The 16,617-nt window shown below is 35.8% G+C and overlaps 1 protein-coding gene across 3 annotated transcripts in view; it reads right to left on the bottom strand.

Moving 5' to 3' along the window:
* SCAPER (S-phase cyclin A associated protein in the ER) overlaps positions 1-16,617 on the bottom strand; it is a 514,984-nt gene that overhangs the window by 449,178 nt on the left and 49,189 nt on the right. For all 3 annotated transcript variants that reach the window (XM_039238174.1, XM_039238172.1, XM_039238173.1), the window contains 2 exons: positions 15,559-15,676; positions 8,203-8,273 (listed from right to left, as the gene is read on the bottom strand). In XM_039238174.1, the coding sequence (XP_039094105.1) occupies positions 8,203-8,273; positions 15,559-15,676 (189 nt within the window). The remainder of the gene's footprint in view (positions 1-8,202; positions 8,274-15,558; positions 15,677-16,617) is intronic.

Raw genomic sequence — 16,617 nt, forward strand, 5'->3', positions numbered from 1 at the left:
AACAAAAAAATAAACATTAAAAATTATAAATAATTAATAAAGTTCCTCCATGACTTTTTTAATGTTCATTCTGAAAGACAGAGTATGAGTGTGTGAGGGGCAGAGAGAGAGGGAGACACATATGAAGCAGGTTCCAGGCTCTGAGCTGTCAGCACAGAGCTCAACACAGGGCTCGAACCCACAAACCATGAGATCATGACCTGAGCTGAAGTTGGGCACTTAACTGACTGGGCCACTCAGGCAGCCCCCCCAAGTCTTTTTATAGTTTGATAGCTCTTTTCTTTTTACTTAATAATATTCCGTTGCCTGGATATACCACAGCTTATTTATCCATTCACCTACTGAAGGACATCTTGGTTACTTCCAAGTTTTGACAATTATGAATAAAGTTGCTATAAACATCATGTGCAGGCTTTTGTGAGGATATAAATTTTTCACTCCTCTGTGTAAATACCAAAGAGCATGACTATTGGATTATATGGTAAGAGTAAGTTTAGTTTTATAAGACTTTATAAACTAGCAATTTATAAACTGCCAGACTATCCTCCTAAGTGGCTTATATCAGTGTGCATTCTCATGAGCAATAAATTAGAGTTCCTTTGACTCCACATCTTTACCAGCATTTGGTGTTGTCAGTATTCCCAATTTGGGCCATTCTAATGGGTGTGTAGTAACATCTCATTGTTGCTTTAATTTGCATTTCCCTGAAGCTATATGATGTGGAGCATCTTTTCATATGCTTATTTGCCTTCTGTATATCCCCTGGCCTGTTAGTTAATTCAGTTGCTAGTTTTCTTATTGTTGAGGTTTTTTATTATTTTAATTCTAGGATAGTTAACACACAGTGTTGCTGAATCACTATGCTGTACACATAAAACTAATATAACACTGTATCTTACTGTCTGAGTTTTAAGAGTTCTTTATATATTTTGGACAATAGTCCTTTAACAAGTGTGTCTTTTGCAAATATTTTCTTCCAGTCTGTGGCCTGTCTTCTCATTCTCTTGACATTGTCTTTTGTAGAGCAAAGTTTTAATTTTAGTTAAATCCAGCTTATCAAGGATTTCTTTCATGGACCACAAATTTGGTATTATATCTAAAAATTCATCACCATACCCAAGGTCATTTAATTTTTCTATGTTATCATCAGAAATGTTATGGTTTTTGCATTTTACATTTAGGTCTATGATCCAGTTTTGAGTTTAATTTTGTGAAGGGTATAAGGTATCTGTCTAGATTCATTTTTTGCATATGGATGTCCATCCAGTTGGTGTAGCATAATTTGTTGAAAAAACTATCTTTGTTCCAGTGTGTTGCCTTTGCTCCTTTGTCAAAGAGTAGTTGTCTATTTATGTGGATCTATTTTTGGGCTCTCTATTCTCTTCCATGATCTATTTATCTATTGTTTTGCCAATACCATATTGTCTTGATCACTGTAACTTTTTAGGAAGTCTGAAAGTTGGGTAATGTCAATCCTCCAACTTTGTTCTTCTTCAATATTTCGTTCACTATATTGGGTCTTTTGCTTCTCCACATACAGTTTAGAACCAGTTTGTCAATATCTATCAAATAACTTGTCATGATTGTACTGAATCTACACATCAAGCTGGGAAGAAATGATATCTTGACAATATTCAATCTTTCTATTCATGAACATGGAATGCCTTTCCATTTACTTAGTTCTTTGAGTTCTTTCATCAGAGTTTTATAGTTTTTTTTTCATACAGATCTCATACATACATTCTTAGATTTATATTTAGGCATGTAATTCAAGGGAGTGGTAATATAGATGGTATTGTGTTTTTAATTTAATTTTTTTTTAATTTTTTTAAATGCTTTATTTATTTCTAAGAGAGAGAGAGACAGCGTGAGCAGGGGAGGGACAGAGAGAGAGGGAGTCACAGACTCCGAAACAGGCTCCAGGCTCTGAGCTGGCGGTCAGCACAGAGCCGGATGCAGGGCTCGAACCCATGAACCGCAAGATCATGACCTAAGCGAAAGTCGGACGCTTAACCGACTAAGCCACCCAGGCGCCCCTAATTTTATTTTTTTAAGATTATTTATTTATTTTGAGACAGAGACAGCATGAGTAGAGGAGGGGCAGAGAGAGAAGGAGAGAGAGAGAGAGAGACAGGGAGGGAAGGAGGGAGAGAAAGAATCTCAAGTAGGCTCCACACTGCCAGCGAAGAGCCTGATGTGGGGCTTGAACTCACAAAACTGTGAGATCATGACCTGAGCTGAAACTGAAAATCAGATGCTTAACTGACTAAGCCACCCAGGTGCCCCTGTGTTTTTAATTTTAAATTCCACTTGTTCATCACTGGTATACAGGAAAGCCATTGACTTCTGTGTATTAATCTTGTACCCTGCAACCTGCTATAATGGGTTCTAGGAGTTTCTTTGTTGATTCTTTCAGATTTTTTTTTTTTTGGTTTGTTTATTTTTGAGAGAGTGAGAGCATGAGAGAGGGGGGGCAGAAAGAGGGAGACACAGAATCTGAAGCAGGCTTCAGGCTCTGAGCCATCAGCACAGAGCCCAATGTGGGGCTCGAACTCATGGACCATGAGATCATGACCTTAGCCAAAGTCAGATGCTTAACTGACTGAGCCACCCATATGCCCCCAGATTCTTTCAGATTTCTTACATAATCTTACCATCTGTGGACAAAGACAGTTTTATTTCTTCCTTCACAATCTGTATACCTTTTATTTCCTTTTCTTGTCATACTGCATTAGTAGAACTTCCATTACAGTGCTGAAAAACAATAGTGAAAGGGACATCCTTGCCATATCCTAGTGGGAAAGCTTCTGGTTTCTCACCATTAAGTATCACATTTGTTGTAGGTGTTTTGTAGATTTTTTTTTTGAGTTCAGAAAACTCCTCTATTCCTAGTTTACTGGAAGTTTTTGTCATAAATCAGTGTTGAGTTTTGTCAAATGCTTTTTCTGTATCTGTTGATATAATGTGATTTTTCTTTTTAGGCTACTGATGTGATGCATTACATTTATTTACTTTTGAGTGCTGAACTAGCTTTGTACTTGGGATAAATCCCACTTGGTCATAGTGTATCATTCTTTTCAAATATTATGGGATACAATAACTAATATTTTATTGAGGATTTTTTTGCATCTATGCTTATGAGAGTTATTGGTCTGCAGTTATCTTTTTTTATAATGTTTTTGTCCAGTTTTGACATTAGGGTAATGCTGGCCTGATTAAATGAGTTAGGAACTAATCCTTCAGCCTTTACCCTCTGAAAGAGATTGTAGAGAATTGGTTTAATTTCTTCCTTAAATACTTAGAATTCAACAGTGAATCCATCAGGGCCTGGCACTGTTTTGGAAGGCTATTACTGATTCAATTTCTTGATAGCTTTAGGCCTATTTATTCAATTATCTATTTCTTCTTCAGAGAGGTTTTTTTTTAAACATTTATTTATTTTTGAGAGACAGAGAAAGAGAGCATGAATGGGGGAGGAGCAGAGAGAGAGGGAGGCACAGAATCTAAAGTAGGCTCTAAGCTCACAGCTGTCAGCACAGAGCCCAATGTGGGGCTCAGACTCACAGACCATGAGATCATGACCTGAGCCAAAGTCAGAAGCTTAACTGACTGAGCCAACCAAGTACCCTTCTTCTTCAGAGAGTTTTGATAGTGTGCCTTTAAAGGAATTGGTCCATTTCATCTAGGTTATCAAATTTGTGTCATACAGAGTTGTTTGCAGTATTCCTTTATTATCCTCTTAGTATCTATGGGATCTGTATTGATATAAACAACTAGGCACATGCAACAGGACTTTGGAACAGTACTACCCATGTGAGGTTAGTGGTCATAAATGTAAAAAGAACCTGGTCAACATAATTGATACCTTTCTCTAGCCATGTTCAAAGTGCACGAGGATACAGAGCACAACAGACAGAAAGATGGATTTAAACAGGACAGTTCTGCCAAGCATATACTGCCACGGGGCAGTATATGTAAGACAGTTAATGGAGTATGCAAGAAAATTATTATGATAGACAAACCATAGAATCTCAAGGGGATTTTCAGGGAAGTGTACACATATGGAGAATGAAGGATAGTCTAAGGGTAGCAGGATCAATAAATTATAGATTCCACGGGGTTGAAGAACTATTAGAGTCAGGCAATCAGAGGGAGTAAGGTGGAAAGAAAGATGACTAGGAGAAAAGGGATGACTGAGACTGAGATCCTGGAGGGAGAGCAATTATCAGTAAGGATAAGGCAAGAGTATGACCATGGGAATGAGTAGAAGACAAGACTGTTGGAAGAAAGAAATGCAAGGAATTGAGACTGTGGAGAACATGCAGTGAGCCTGGAAACTGTACCTTCAAGGAATAGTGATGTAGAAGTCTGTCTGCAACTACCAGAAGGAAATGCAGGTGGCATAGACTGATGGCACACACTGCAGATCCAGGGAGTTTTAGGAGGCAGAAGGGAGAACTGTCTGAAATGGCAGTAAGGAACAAACAGAAAACCTAACCAAACTCTACCACCAGAGATTGGTGTCCTACAGCTGGTACTTAAAGACTGCGGAAGAAGCAGGATCCTCACAAATGAGTTAGGATTTAGTTAAAACAAGAAGGTAAAGGGAATGTTCAGAGAAGAGAGGGATATAGAAGATGCGCTGATGATGAACCTAGTTCTAGAGGGCAAAGTGGTAGGGTTTCACAAGGAGCCAAGAGGCATTTCCCTGATTACTGCTAAAATGAAGCATCTTTTCACAGGTTTACAAGCTATTCAGGTTTCCCACAATTTTTTATTGTTTTTTTAAATTAATTTTAGCTCTTTATAAATTTTGATATATAGTATCTTCTCCCAGTCTTACCTTTAATTTTTTTAGCTGAGTTTTTTAGCATATAAATTTAATTTTACATAACTTATGCATGAATTGTGTTTTTTGTCTTATCTAGGAAAGTCTCTCCTATTTCAAGGTAATAAAAACATCCTTCCAGATAGTTTTAAATTTTTGTTTTCACATTTGGGCTTTAGTTCATCAATAATTTATTTTTTATATATGATATTAAAATGTCCTTCCATTTTATTTCTAATTTAATTGCACTTACAGTCAGAGAACATGTTCTGACTTCTGTGACTTCTATTTATTGAGACTACGTTTATGACCTAGTATGTGGTCAATTTTTGCATGTATGTTCTGTGTACACTATTTCTTGAGTGCCAATATACACATACAAACACACACATATTATATATTTACATGAGGTCAAGCATAATTGTACTCCTAATTCTATAACCTTACCATTTTTTTCCTGCTTGATCTATCAGTTTCTGAGTAAAGGATATTAATATTTCCTAGTATGATTATGAAGATACTTTTCCTATTATAATTCTGTTAGTTTGGGCTATACATATTTCAAGCCTATGCTATAAGCTACATAAAAATTTACTATTGTTATACTTCGTAGATGATTATTCTTTTTACCCTTATGTAATTATCATCTTTATTTTGTCAATGCATTTCACGTTGAATCCCATCTGATTTGATATGACTAACTTCAGAGTATACCTAGAATACCAAGTATCTACCTGGAATTTCTTCTATCCCTATGTTTTTTGTCTTTCCTTGAAGTCTTAAATGTGTCTCTTGTAAGCAACATATATCTCAATCTGAAATGAGAGGTTTAGTTCAATTAACTGGCTTTTAAGCAGTTAGCTTAACCTGAGAAGCTCCAGTGGCACGACTAGTTAACAGACAGTACTTATAAGGAGTGAATTTAAGCAGTTTACATATATTATCTTTGGTAATATATTTATGCTTAATATCCACCACCATCTTTTGTGCTTTTTATTTACCATAATTTTTCTTTTCTTTCTCTTGACTTTTACTGGGTTGAAAAGCTTTGGTTTATTTACTTCCTCTTTTCCTCTATTTGGTAATCATGGCTGCTTTCAGTAGACAACCTTAAATTTTTATCATACACATTTACTTCATATTTTCCTAACAAAACCTTCTTCCTAAAAGACAAGGATTTTATCCTAACTCCCTTTCAACTCCCTACAATCCAGCTTTCATGTGAATATTGTCTAAAACTACAGTTCCATTTTTCTAAATCTGATTGTGTGTGTGTTTTCAAACCATCAACTGTTATTGAGATTTACAAACATATTTTACAGATACTTTTTTAACAAGCTCCTTTCTCCACCTTACCTTTTCTTCTTGAAGTTCATCTTTAACAGTTCCTTCATTAAGGGTCAGTGGGTAGCAAACACTTAGTTTTTGTCTAAAATATCTAAGAATGGCTTTATTTTACTCTTGTACTTGGCTGAGCATAAAATTCTAGGTTAAAAGTAATTGTGTCTTACAACTTCGAATATATTGCTTCATTGTCCTTTTGTGCATAACAAGTCTATTAATCTGTCATTCCTCTGTGGTTTTGTTTACTTCCTGGTATTTTTAAAGAATTTTTTCCTTAACCTTAACATTTTCAGACTCCCTAAAACATAGCTAGGTATATAAATCTGTTTTTACTTACCCAGATCAGCTCCACAGTTACACTGTGAAGCCCTTGAGAACTCAAAATGAGAAAATTTTCCAACATTATCTTTTCAAATATTCAATGCCTACTATTTATCCTCTACTTTCAAAAGTCCTGGAATCAATCTTTCTTATTTTCCATCTCATTAGGTCTCTGAGGTATGTTTTAAATTCTCCACAGTAGTGTCTTCCAATTCACAAATTCCCTTTGTCCAATACAACATCTACTCCATTAATTATGGGTTTTCTTAAATTTCATTGGCATTTTCATTTATAAGATGTCTAATTGGTTCACTTTCACCTATAAATGTTCAAAATTAATGTCCATCTGAATTATTTAAGAATTTTCCTTTTTGTTTATAGTTATTCTTTCCTTTGAAGAAATTAAGCTCATTTATTTGCAAGTCTTCTTCAGGAAAATGCCCTTTTTTTCATTATGTCTCATTCACAGAATGTGTTATCTATATTTTATAACATTATTTTCTTGACATGGTTTGATATTTTACTTCATAAGTTCATTTTGAGTCTAAATTTCTTGTATTTTAGTTCTTCACTTTGCTCACCCTCACTCCATGTGTACCAGTGTTACGATGACCACCATCTAGCCCACTATGATCTCACTTCCTGAGGTCTCTTACTGGGGACTTAAATCTCTCACCTTCCAAGAATACAGTAGAACCACTCATAAACCATAAGCCACTCCCTTGTACTGCTTCAGGCATCAAATCACAGAGCACAACCCCAGGAAGACTGTAGCTTTTTTTGCTCCTAATGTAGAACCCTGTGCAAGCCTAAAATTTTATACTACAAGCTTCGATCTTTTTCCCCATCATAATCAGGGCATTTCAGCCTCCTTTACCTCTTAGAGTTTTCGATTAGGTTTGTGTCCCCAACTCCACCTACCTGTCAATGTGTTTGCTTTATTTCTGATCCACGGAGATGGTTATCTTATTTTTGAAAGTCCTTTGTCTTTTTAATTAAAAATAATTTTTTATCATTGAGGAGTATGTGAGGAGGAGTATGTATGTGAGAAGTCAGGGATTTTCTTAAGAACTCACAATGACATTTTGATTAGAAGTTCATGTTTTCCTTATGTGAAGTTTTTGGCTTGCAGAATCATATTGGTATATTTAATAACACCAAACCAAAATAACATATACAAAAAGTTCAGAGAAAATAACTATGAATTAAAAAGCTAACTAATCACAAACTAAAATTCTTTTAAAAATAAAGTAGGCTTGCATTCTCTAAAATTTTAATAAACCAACGTGAAAATATTTAGAGACAATACTCTTACTATTCTACAATGTAAAGACACTGCTATACCAAGAAAGAAAATCATAAAGAATTCACAAATATGGGATGTGCAGCAGGGTTAAGAGCATAAACTAGAAATTAACGGCTTGGGTTCAAATCCTGGCTTTGTCATTCACTAGCAAGTTACATAGCTTCTTCCTACTTCAGTTTCCTCAGTTTTTAAATGAAGATAATAATGCCTACGCTGAAGGACTGTGACAAGAAGCAAATAAATTTATATTTGTAAAGTATTTAGTAAAGCTGGGTATATAGTGTATACACACATTTGTTAACTAAAGAATGCTACAATGATTTTTACAGGAAGACAAAATACACAATATTAATTGTCTCAATGAAATTAAAAGTCAATAAGTAGAAAGCTGTATGTGCTGTACCTGTTTAGTATTTTTATGAGTGCCTTGAATTGTCCTCTTTGATTTTCCACCAGTTTGGCATTTAGATTTTCCTTCAAGGAAGAATAAATAGACAGTCAAATATAAAGGAAAACAAATGGATAATACAAAATTGAACTACACAAATCATTTCTAATACATAATATCCTTCCAGAGACCACAGAACAGTACAATCTATGCATGGTCAATATAAAATAAAAAACAAGCTTCCAATGTACCGGAGACTGATTTTACTGAATGGCTTTCTCAGAACAGGAATAAATCAACTTCTTTAAAAAGTCAGATATACTAACAATTTAAAAACAAGGTCAAGTTAGTGATACTCCTCAACTTAAAAACAGGTCAAAAAATACTTCTTTGAATTCAAATTTTATTTTAACAATCAAATCAAGAATATATTTTTTACCATTTAAAAACTCAGTATTTTGACTAATTTATCTGATTTATGAAATACACAGTTTTATTGGAAACAGAAGTTTTCAGTTCCTTGTATTTTTGCCATCATATAGGTCATTCTCACCTGTTTCTCACCCATAGTTAGAAAGATGCTAACTACTGTTTTATACTTACAATCAATCTATTCTTGAAAGCAAGACAAAACAGGAATAAGATTCTATATGTAATGTATAACAGAATGACTTTCCTTTCTGCAAAACAATTTTGGACCAGGACCCATGAAAGAAGTACAAATGAAGTGAGCCATAATACTTACTAACAATTTATCTGCACATAAGTGGGCCTCCCTCAACTGTTCTACTAGGGATGAAGGCATAGAACTCTGAACTCACCTACACAGCCCTTATATTATTCATCCTTTGATTATAGAGAACAAGATACCAGCAGGCTTTTTAGAAAATCCAGTAGAATAACCAGCTTACAACAAGTACCAGAGGAAACAGAAATAAAACAAAAGAAGAAAACTTTTAAAAACTGAAGTACTGTCCCCAGAAATATGTGAATATATAGTATAGCCATAAATGAGAACAAGCTGCTATTTTTTAAAAGGAAAATAAAAATTTTCCTATTATTGGCAAAGTTCTGACAATATAAAATAATCCTCCAAAATTATGAAGCTAACATTCTTCTTCTGTCATCACTATTTAGAATTTCAGATTCTCTGTGCTCATAGTTCTGTTATTTTGCAATAAGCCTGAATGAAGCTTTAAAATTGTACTGGCCAATCTTTTATGTACTTACATGCAAAATCAGGTTACATACAGAGATGTCATACAGAGATATACAGGGTTGTATTTTCTTTAGTTTTATGGGTTTTGACTAGAAGAAACTTTAATAAACCTCAGATTTATATAATAAAAGAACCCATGGAAAATAAAATTTCATAAGATAAAATTAATCATATATAGCAACCATAAGACATTTTTAGGTTTTATGTTATTACTTTTATAGTAAGTATGTTAATATATATTCTCTATCAAAGAATTTAAAAATGTACAGTAAGCTTCCTTATGAAAATTTTAACTAATATAGAGGAGAAAAGTTAAAATGGTAGTGTAGCATGGAGACCCTGAGCTTGTCTTATCCCTGAAACTCAGCTAGATCAGCACCAAACCATTCTGAACACCTAGGAAATTGATCTGCAGATTAACACAACAATCTAGATAACCTGAGCCACAGAACTCAGCAGATACCCACTGCAGAGAGGTGAACTAGGGGAGAGAAAAGCCACAGATAGCTGTTTCTGCAGAGAGAAGACAGAGAAAGGGAGAGTGTGTAGCACATCAGGAGAGTGTGGGAAAAATACTCCCCTGAAAGTAGCTAGAGAGAAAGAGAAAGGAAGAGTGAAAACACTTGCAGGGAACTGAACAAGAAATCTGTTCCCCAAAACCACTGACAGGAAGAAAGGAGAGGGTTTCAATACCACCAGGATTCTATAAACAGTGGAGCACAGAGTCTGAAGTTCTGAAACTCAGTGGCTGGTGCTCTGGTGAGGAAATAGGGTGAATTCCCAGGAGCAGGCAGAGGGATCTGAGGGGTCCATGTGTCACCCCAGAAGAAGTGGTTCCCTTGCTTGGAGTGCATTTGGTAGAGGCCACATGGCTTACATTAAAAGAATTATTCACCACGATCAAGTGGAATTTATTCCTGGTATCCAGGGCTGGTTTAATATCTGCAAATTAACCAATGTGATACATCACATTAATAAAAGAAAGGATAAGAATGAGATGTAGAAAAAGCATTTGACAAAATATAGCATCCTTTCTTGATAAAAACCCTCAAGAAAGTAGGAATAGAAGGATCATACTTCAAAATCATAAAGGCCATATACAAAAGACCCACTGCTAATATCATTCTCATTGGGAAAAACGGAGAGCTTTTCCCCTAAGGTCAGGAACATGACAAGGATGTCCACTCTCATCACTGTTATTCAATATAGTGTTGGAAGTCCTCGCCTCAGCAGACAACACAAAGAAATAAAAGGCATCCAAATCAGCAAGAAGGAAGTCAAATATACACTTTTCGCAGACAACATTATACTCTATATGAAAAACCCAAAAGACTTGTAGGACTTATCCATGAGATCAGCGAAGCCACAGGATATAAAATCATGTACAGAAATCGGTTGCAATTCTATACACCAATAATGAAGCAGCAGAAAGAGAAATCAAGGAATCGATCTCATTTACCATTGCACCAAAACCGTATCTTATCTTCTATAAGATATCTACGAAGAAACCTAACTGAAGACATGAAAAGTCCCTATGCTTAAAACTATAGAAAGTTTATGGAAGAAACTGAAGAAGTCACAAAAAATTGGAAAAACATTCCATGCTCATGGATTGTAAAAACAAATATTGTTAAAATGTCAATACTACCCAAAGCAAGCTACATACTCAATGCAATCCCTATCAAAGTAACACCAGCATTCTTCACAGAGATAAAATAAACAATTCTAAAATTAGTATTGAACCAGAAAAGACCTCGAATATCCAAAGCAATCCTGAAAAAGAAAACCAAACCTAGAGGCATCACAATTCCAGACTTCAAGCTATATTACAAAGCTGTAATCATCAAGACAGTATGGTTCTGGCACAAAACAAACACATAAATCAGTGGAACAGAATAGAGAACTCAGAAACGGACGCACAAACATATGGCCAACTCATCTTTGATGAAACAGACAGAATATCCAGTGGAAAAAAGACAGTCTCCTTCAGCAAATGGTGAGGGAAAAAACTAGAAAACAACATGCTGAAGAATGAACCTGGACCACTTTCTTAAACCATTCGCAAAAGTAAACTCAAAATGGATTAAAGATCTAAATGTAAAACAGGAAGCCATCAAAATCCTAGAGAAGAAAAAAGGCAACAACCTCTTTGACCTCAGCTGCAGCAACTTCCTACTTGACATGTCTCCATGCAAGGGAAACAAAAGCAAAACTGAGCTATTAGGGCCTCATCAAGATAAAAGGCTTCTCCACAGCAAAGGAAACAATCAGCAAAACTAAAAGGCAACCAATGGAATGGGAGAACATATCTGCAAATGACATACCAGATAAAGGGTTAGTATCCAAAATCTATTAAGAACCTAATCAAACTCAACACTCAAAAAACAAAATAATCCAGTGAAGAAAAGGGCAAAAAACCGAACATTTTTCAAAAGAAACATCCACATAGTTAACAGACACATGAAACAATGCTCAGCATCACTCACCATCAATCAGAGAGATACAAATCGAAACCACAATGAGATACTAGTTCACACCTGTAAGAATGGCTAAATTTAATAACTCAGGAAACAAAAGATGTTGGCAAGGATGCAGAGAAAGAGGAACCCTTTTGCACTGCCGATGGGAATGCAAACTGGTTCAGCTACTCTGGAAAACAGTATGGTGTTTCCTCAAAAAATTAAAAAATAGAACTCCCCTATGATCCAGCAATTGCACTACTAGGTATTTATCCACAGGATACAGGGTGCTGATTTGAAGGGGCACATGCACACCAATGTTTATAGCAGCACTATTGACAATAGCCAAAGTATGGAAAGAGCCCAAATGTCCATCGACTGATGAACTGATAAAGAAGATGTGGTGCATACACACACACACACACACACACACACACACACACACACACACACAAAATGGAATATTACTCAGTAATCAAAAAGGATGAAATCCTGCCATTTGTCACAACGTGGATGGAACTAGAGTGTATTATGCTAAGCGAAATAAGTCAGAGAAAGACAAATATCATAGGATTTCACTCATATGTAGAATTTAAGATACAAAACAGATGAACATAAGGGAAGCAAAAATAAAAAAAGCAAAAGGAGACAAACCATAAGAGAACTCTTAAATACAGAGAACAAACTGAGGGTTGCTGGCAGAGTGTTGGGTGGGGGGAAGGCCTAAAAGGGCATGGGGAGTTAAGGAGGACACTTGTTGGGATGAGCACTGGGTGTTATATGTAAGCAATGAATCACTAAATTCTATTCCTGAAATCATCATTACACTATATGTTACCTAACTTAGATTTAAATTAAGACAAAATTTTTTTTTAGCTAGTATAGAGATAAATTCAAAAAGATAAATCTGGGGCACCTCCGTGGCTCAGTTGGTTAAGTGTCCAACTTCAGCTCAGGTCATAATCTCACAGTTTATGAGTTTGAGTCCCACTTCAGGCTCTGTGCTAAAAGCTTAGAGCCTGGAGCCTATTTCAGATTCTATGTCTCCCTCTCTCTCTGCCCCTCCCCAACTCACATTCACTCTCTCCAAAAATAAACATTTTTTTTTTTTTAGTTTTGAAGATAAATTTAGGGACGCCTGGGTGGCTTAGTCGGTTAAGCGTCCGACTTTCGCTTAGGTCATGATCTCGCGGTTCGTGGGTTCGAGCCCCGCGTCGGGCTCTGTGCTGACTGCCAGCTCAGAGCCTGGAGCCTGTTTCAGTCTGTGACTCCCTCTCTCTCTGACCCTCCCCTGCTCACGCTGTCTCTCTCTCTCTCTCTCTCTCTCTCTCCTAGAAATAAATAAAATATTTAAAAAAAAAAAGATAAATTTAATTTCCTTCTCTACTTGGTAATTTTTTATTCAAAGTAACTGCTCCTTAAAGTATCTAGGAAGACTGACAAAGAAAAGCTACTGAGGGAGGACTAGTCCAAAAAGATTTTTTTAAGGCTTATTTTTGAGAGAGAGAGACAAAGCGTGAGCAGGGGAGGGACAGAGAGAGGGAGATACAGAATCTAAAGCAGGCTCCAGGCTCTGAGCTGTCAGCACAGAACCCAACGTAGGCCTTGAACCCGAGCCATGAGATCATGACCTGAGCTTAAATCAGGCTCCTAAACAACTGAGCCACCCAGGCACCCCTAAACAGGTATTTTAATATACTATAATGCCTCTATAATTAAAACAGCATGGTCTTCATGAATTAGATGAACAGCTCAGTGAAATAGAATATTCTACATATAGAAATTCAATTTTTGATAAGCTGAATCTCAAAAAAATGGAGCAAAGAGAGACTTTATAGAAAGTGATGCTGGAGCAATTTGTTTACCATATGGAAAATATAAAATTAGATCCACACCTCACACTATATGTAAGAATAAACTACAAATGGATCAGAGATAAAAGTGTAGAAAATAAAGATAAAAATAGGAATAAATGTTTAAATAAAAAAGTATAAAAAACAATACAATGTAAAAAATATGTACACATAAAGTAAATTCAAAAGAATAAAACACAGATGAACTCTTATATAGCTTGAAACATCCTGCTGGGTAACAGTGTCCTCAAAGAAGAATATGTCAAAAGGAAACAGGAGCCAGCTTAAAACAGGTCTCCCACTGACAGAACAATTAAGACAAACCTAGATCAATTTAAGCATCAAAATAGAGTGATAGATTATAACTCATGAAATAAGAAATCATGACCCCATGCAAATTTAAATAAATATGAACTTACACATATAAACACAAAGGGAAAAGAGAAAGTTCTTTCTTACATTAGAATGTCAGCTAACAGGGATGTCTGGGTGGTTTAGTTGATTAAGTGCTGATTTTGGCTTAGGTTATATCACAGCTTGGGAGTTCAAGCCCTGAGCCAGGCTCTGTGCTGATGGCTCAGAGCCTGGAGCTTGCTTTGGATTCTGTGTCTCCCTCATTAACGTGTGTGCATTCTCTCTCTCTCTCTCTCTCTCTCTCTCTCTTAAAAACAAATAAATAAACTTAAAAAAAAGTCAGCTCAGGGCACCTGGGTTGCTTAGTTATTTGAGCCTCCAACTTTGGCTAAGGTCATGATCTCATGGCTCAGGAGTTTAAGCCCTGCATCAGGCTGTCTGCTGTCAGCTCAGGGCCTGCTTTGGATTGTCTGCCCCGCCCCCCCCCCGCCCCCGCCCTTCCCCACTCATGCTCTCTCTCTCTCAAAAATAAATAAATAAATCTTTTTAAAACATGTCAGCTAATAAATATAGAAGGAACACTAGGGTTAGCAAATCACCATTTTGCAATCACCAGAGTAATAACTTACTCAGCTAAGAGCTGAAAGTAGTGGGTAGACTATTTTAAGAGATGTTTACACAGTTTCAAACGATCTTACCACAAATTACTTATTGATTATAAAGGAAAAAGTTAGTTACTTAACAGTGGAGAAACTCAGAAGATACCTCCTTAACCAAATGGTAAACGCTGACATCATAGTAACAAAACAAAACCACTATCATGTGCCTCCTCTGATGCCCTGAAAAGGACACAACATAATTTCTACAGAATCCCTCCAAAAATATATAACTAAATCTAATCATGAAAGGACATCACGCCAACCCAATATGAGGATACTCTACAAGCCCTCAGAAAACTTCAAAGTGAGGTGCCCTTTGGCACACTCTACCCTCCTTTTTTCAATATCCTTATCCAATCTCTGGATCCCCAGGATCTAGGGAGCGCTCACAATCATTCTACACACTGAAGTGAAAGGACTAGCTCAAATAATAACTAAAGAAATATACTCATCTTTTATTTTCTAAAACATTATATTAAACTGTACCTAGGTTACTGTGGTGAATACAGTAAATTTTTTAAAGCTTGTTTATTTCAGAAGAATTTAATAAAAGAAAAAAATCTAAATCTCCTATAACTTAAAAAAGAAAATTAATAGGCCGATCATAACCCACCTTCCTTCCTATATAAAGAGCAAAACTAACACTTTTGAGAAACCATTTGTGTATCAGCAAGATAAAAAAGCAACAAAAAAGGTTATTTCCTATTTAATGTATGCTAATTTGCCCAAGAGTTTGAATTGTAAATTGTTTTCGGTCTATCTACTGTTTAGGGCTAAATATATCCTCCTAATTTACAACGAAAACGAAACTTTTGAAAAATACATACCATCATCATCTTTACTTTCTAGTGGAACACTCCAAGCTATCAGGTTTCTTGCTGTACGACCCTCCTCCGCAACTATTCTCCTTACTTTGTCATGACTATTAGAGCGCTGGAACGAAGCCTGTAGAGAAAAGTGAATATTTATTATACTATTAGACTAGTCAACATACAAAATTTATTTGGCTGACAAATTCATTATTTCTCACATTTTCTCATAAAGGAAACAGTTAAAACTAATCTGGGATTGAAAGGTTAAACAACGAAAAGAAAGTAAGTCACAGATTTTTATTTCTACAAAGACTGATTTTACAACTTTAAAAATAAATTATTTCAAGAATGAATACAATCTTCAGTTTGGAAATGTGCCCTAAGAAGCACAAATACTGCTGTGTACACACAGCTGCATCACCACTTACATATCACAGGTCTGATCCCTCTGATTTCAATCCCACAGCTAGGGCTCGTTTTAGTCTTTCCCTTTCTCCCTTTGTAATTTCTTTCTCTGCCAGTCAGAAACCCAGTTCTCATTATCTAAATTTACTTACCTGTTCAATTCTAATACACATATAAAACAGCTTCAGAATGCAAAATCCGCATCTCTGTGAAACATATTTATTAATAAGATTACATTTCTATACAGTTCTTATCTTTAGCCTTAAAGCATACAAAGCACTGCATTTTGTTTTCCAAAATTACTTGTATTAGTACTTCCCATCCTCACCACTTTCAGTGTAATTACATTATTCACTTATATGTTACTCTTTACATTCCATTTTGGGTTCTCCTCCCCTACTAGTTAATTTTCATTGCTTGTTTATTGCAGGAGTATGTGAAAGAAAGCAATACATTATTCTCAACCAAAGAAACTTACTGACCAGTAGTATGACTTGAAGAGAAGAAAAAGGCACTACTGTCTAAATCACGGGTCAACACACTTCTACAAAGGGCCAGACCATACAATCTCTGTGACAACTACTCAATCATGCCTTTTGTGTGAAAGCAACCGGAACTTAACTTTTACATCTTTAAAATAAATACCTACCCCTACATTCCTTCATTCCT

This window comes from Hyaena hyaena, unplaced genomic scaffold (genome assembly GCF_003009895.1).
Source record: "Hyaena hyaena isolate Hyena2069 unplaced genomic scaffold, ASM300989v1 scaffold_137, whole genome shotgun sequence".
Classification (NCBI taxonomy): domain Eukaryota; kingdom Metazoa; phylum Chordata; class Mammalia; order Carnivora; family Hyaenidae; genus Hyaena; species Hyaena hyaena.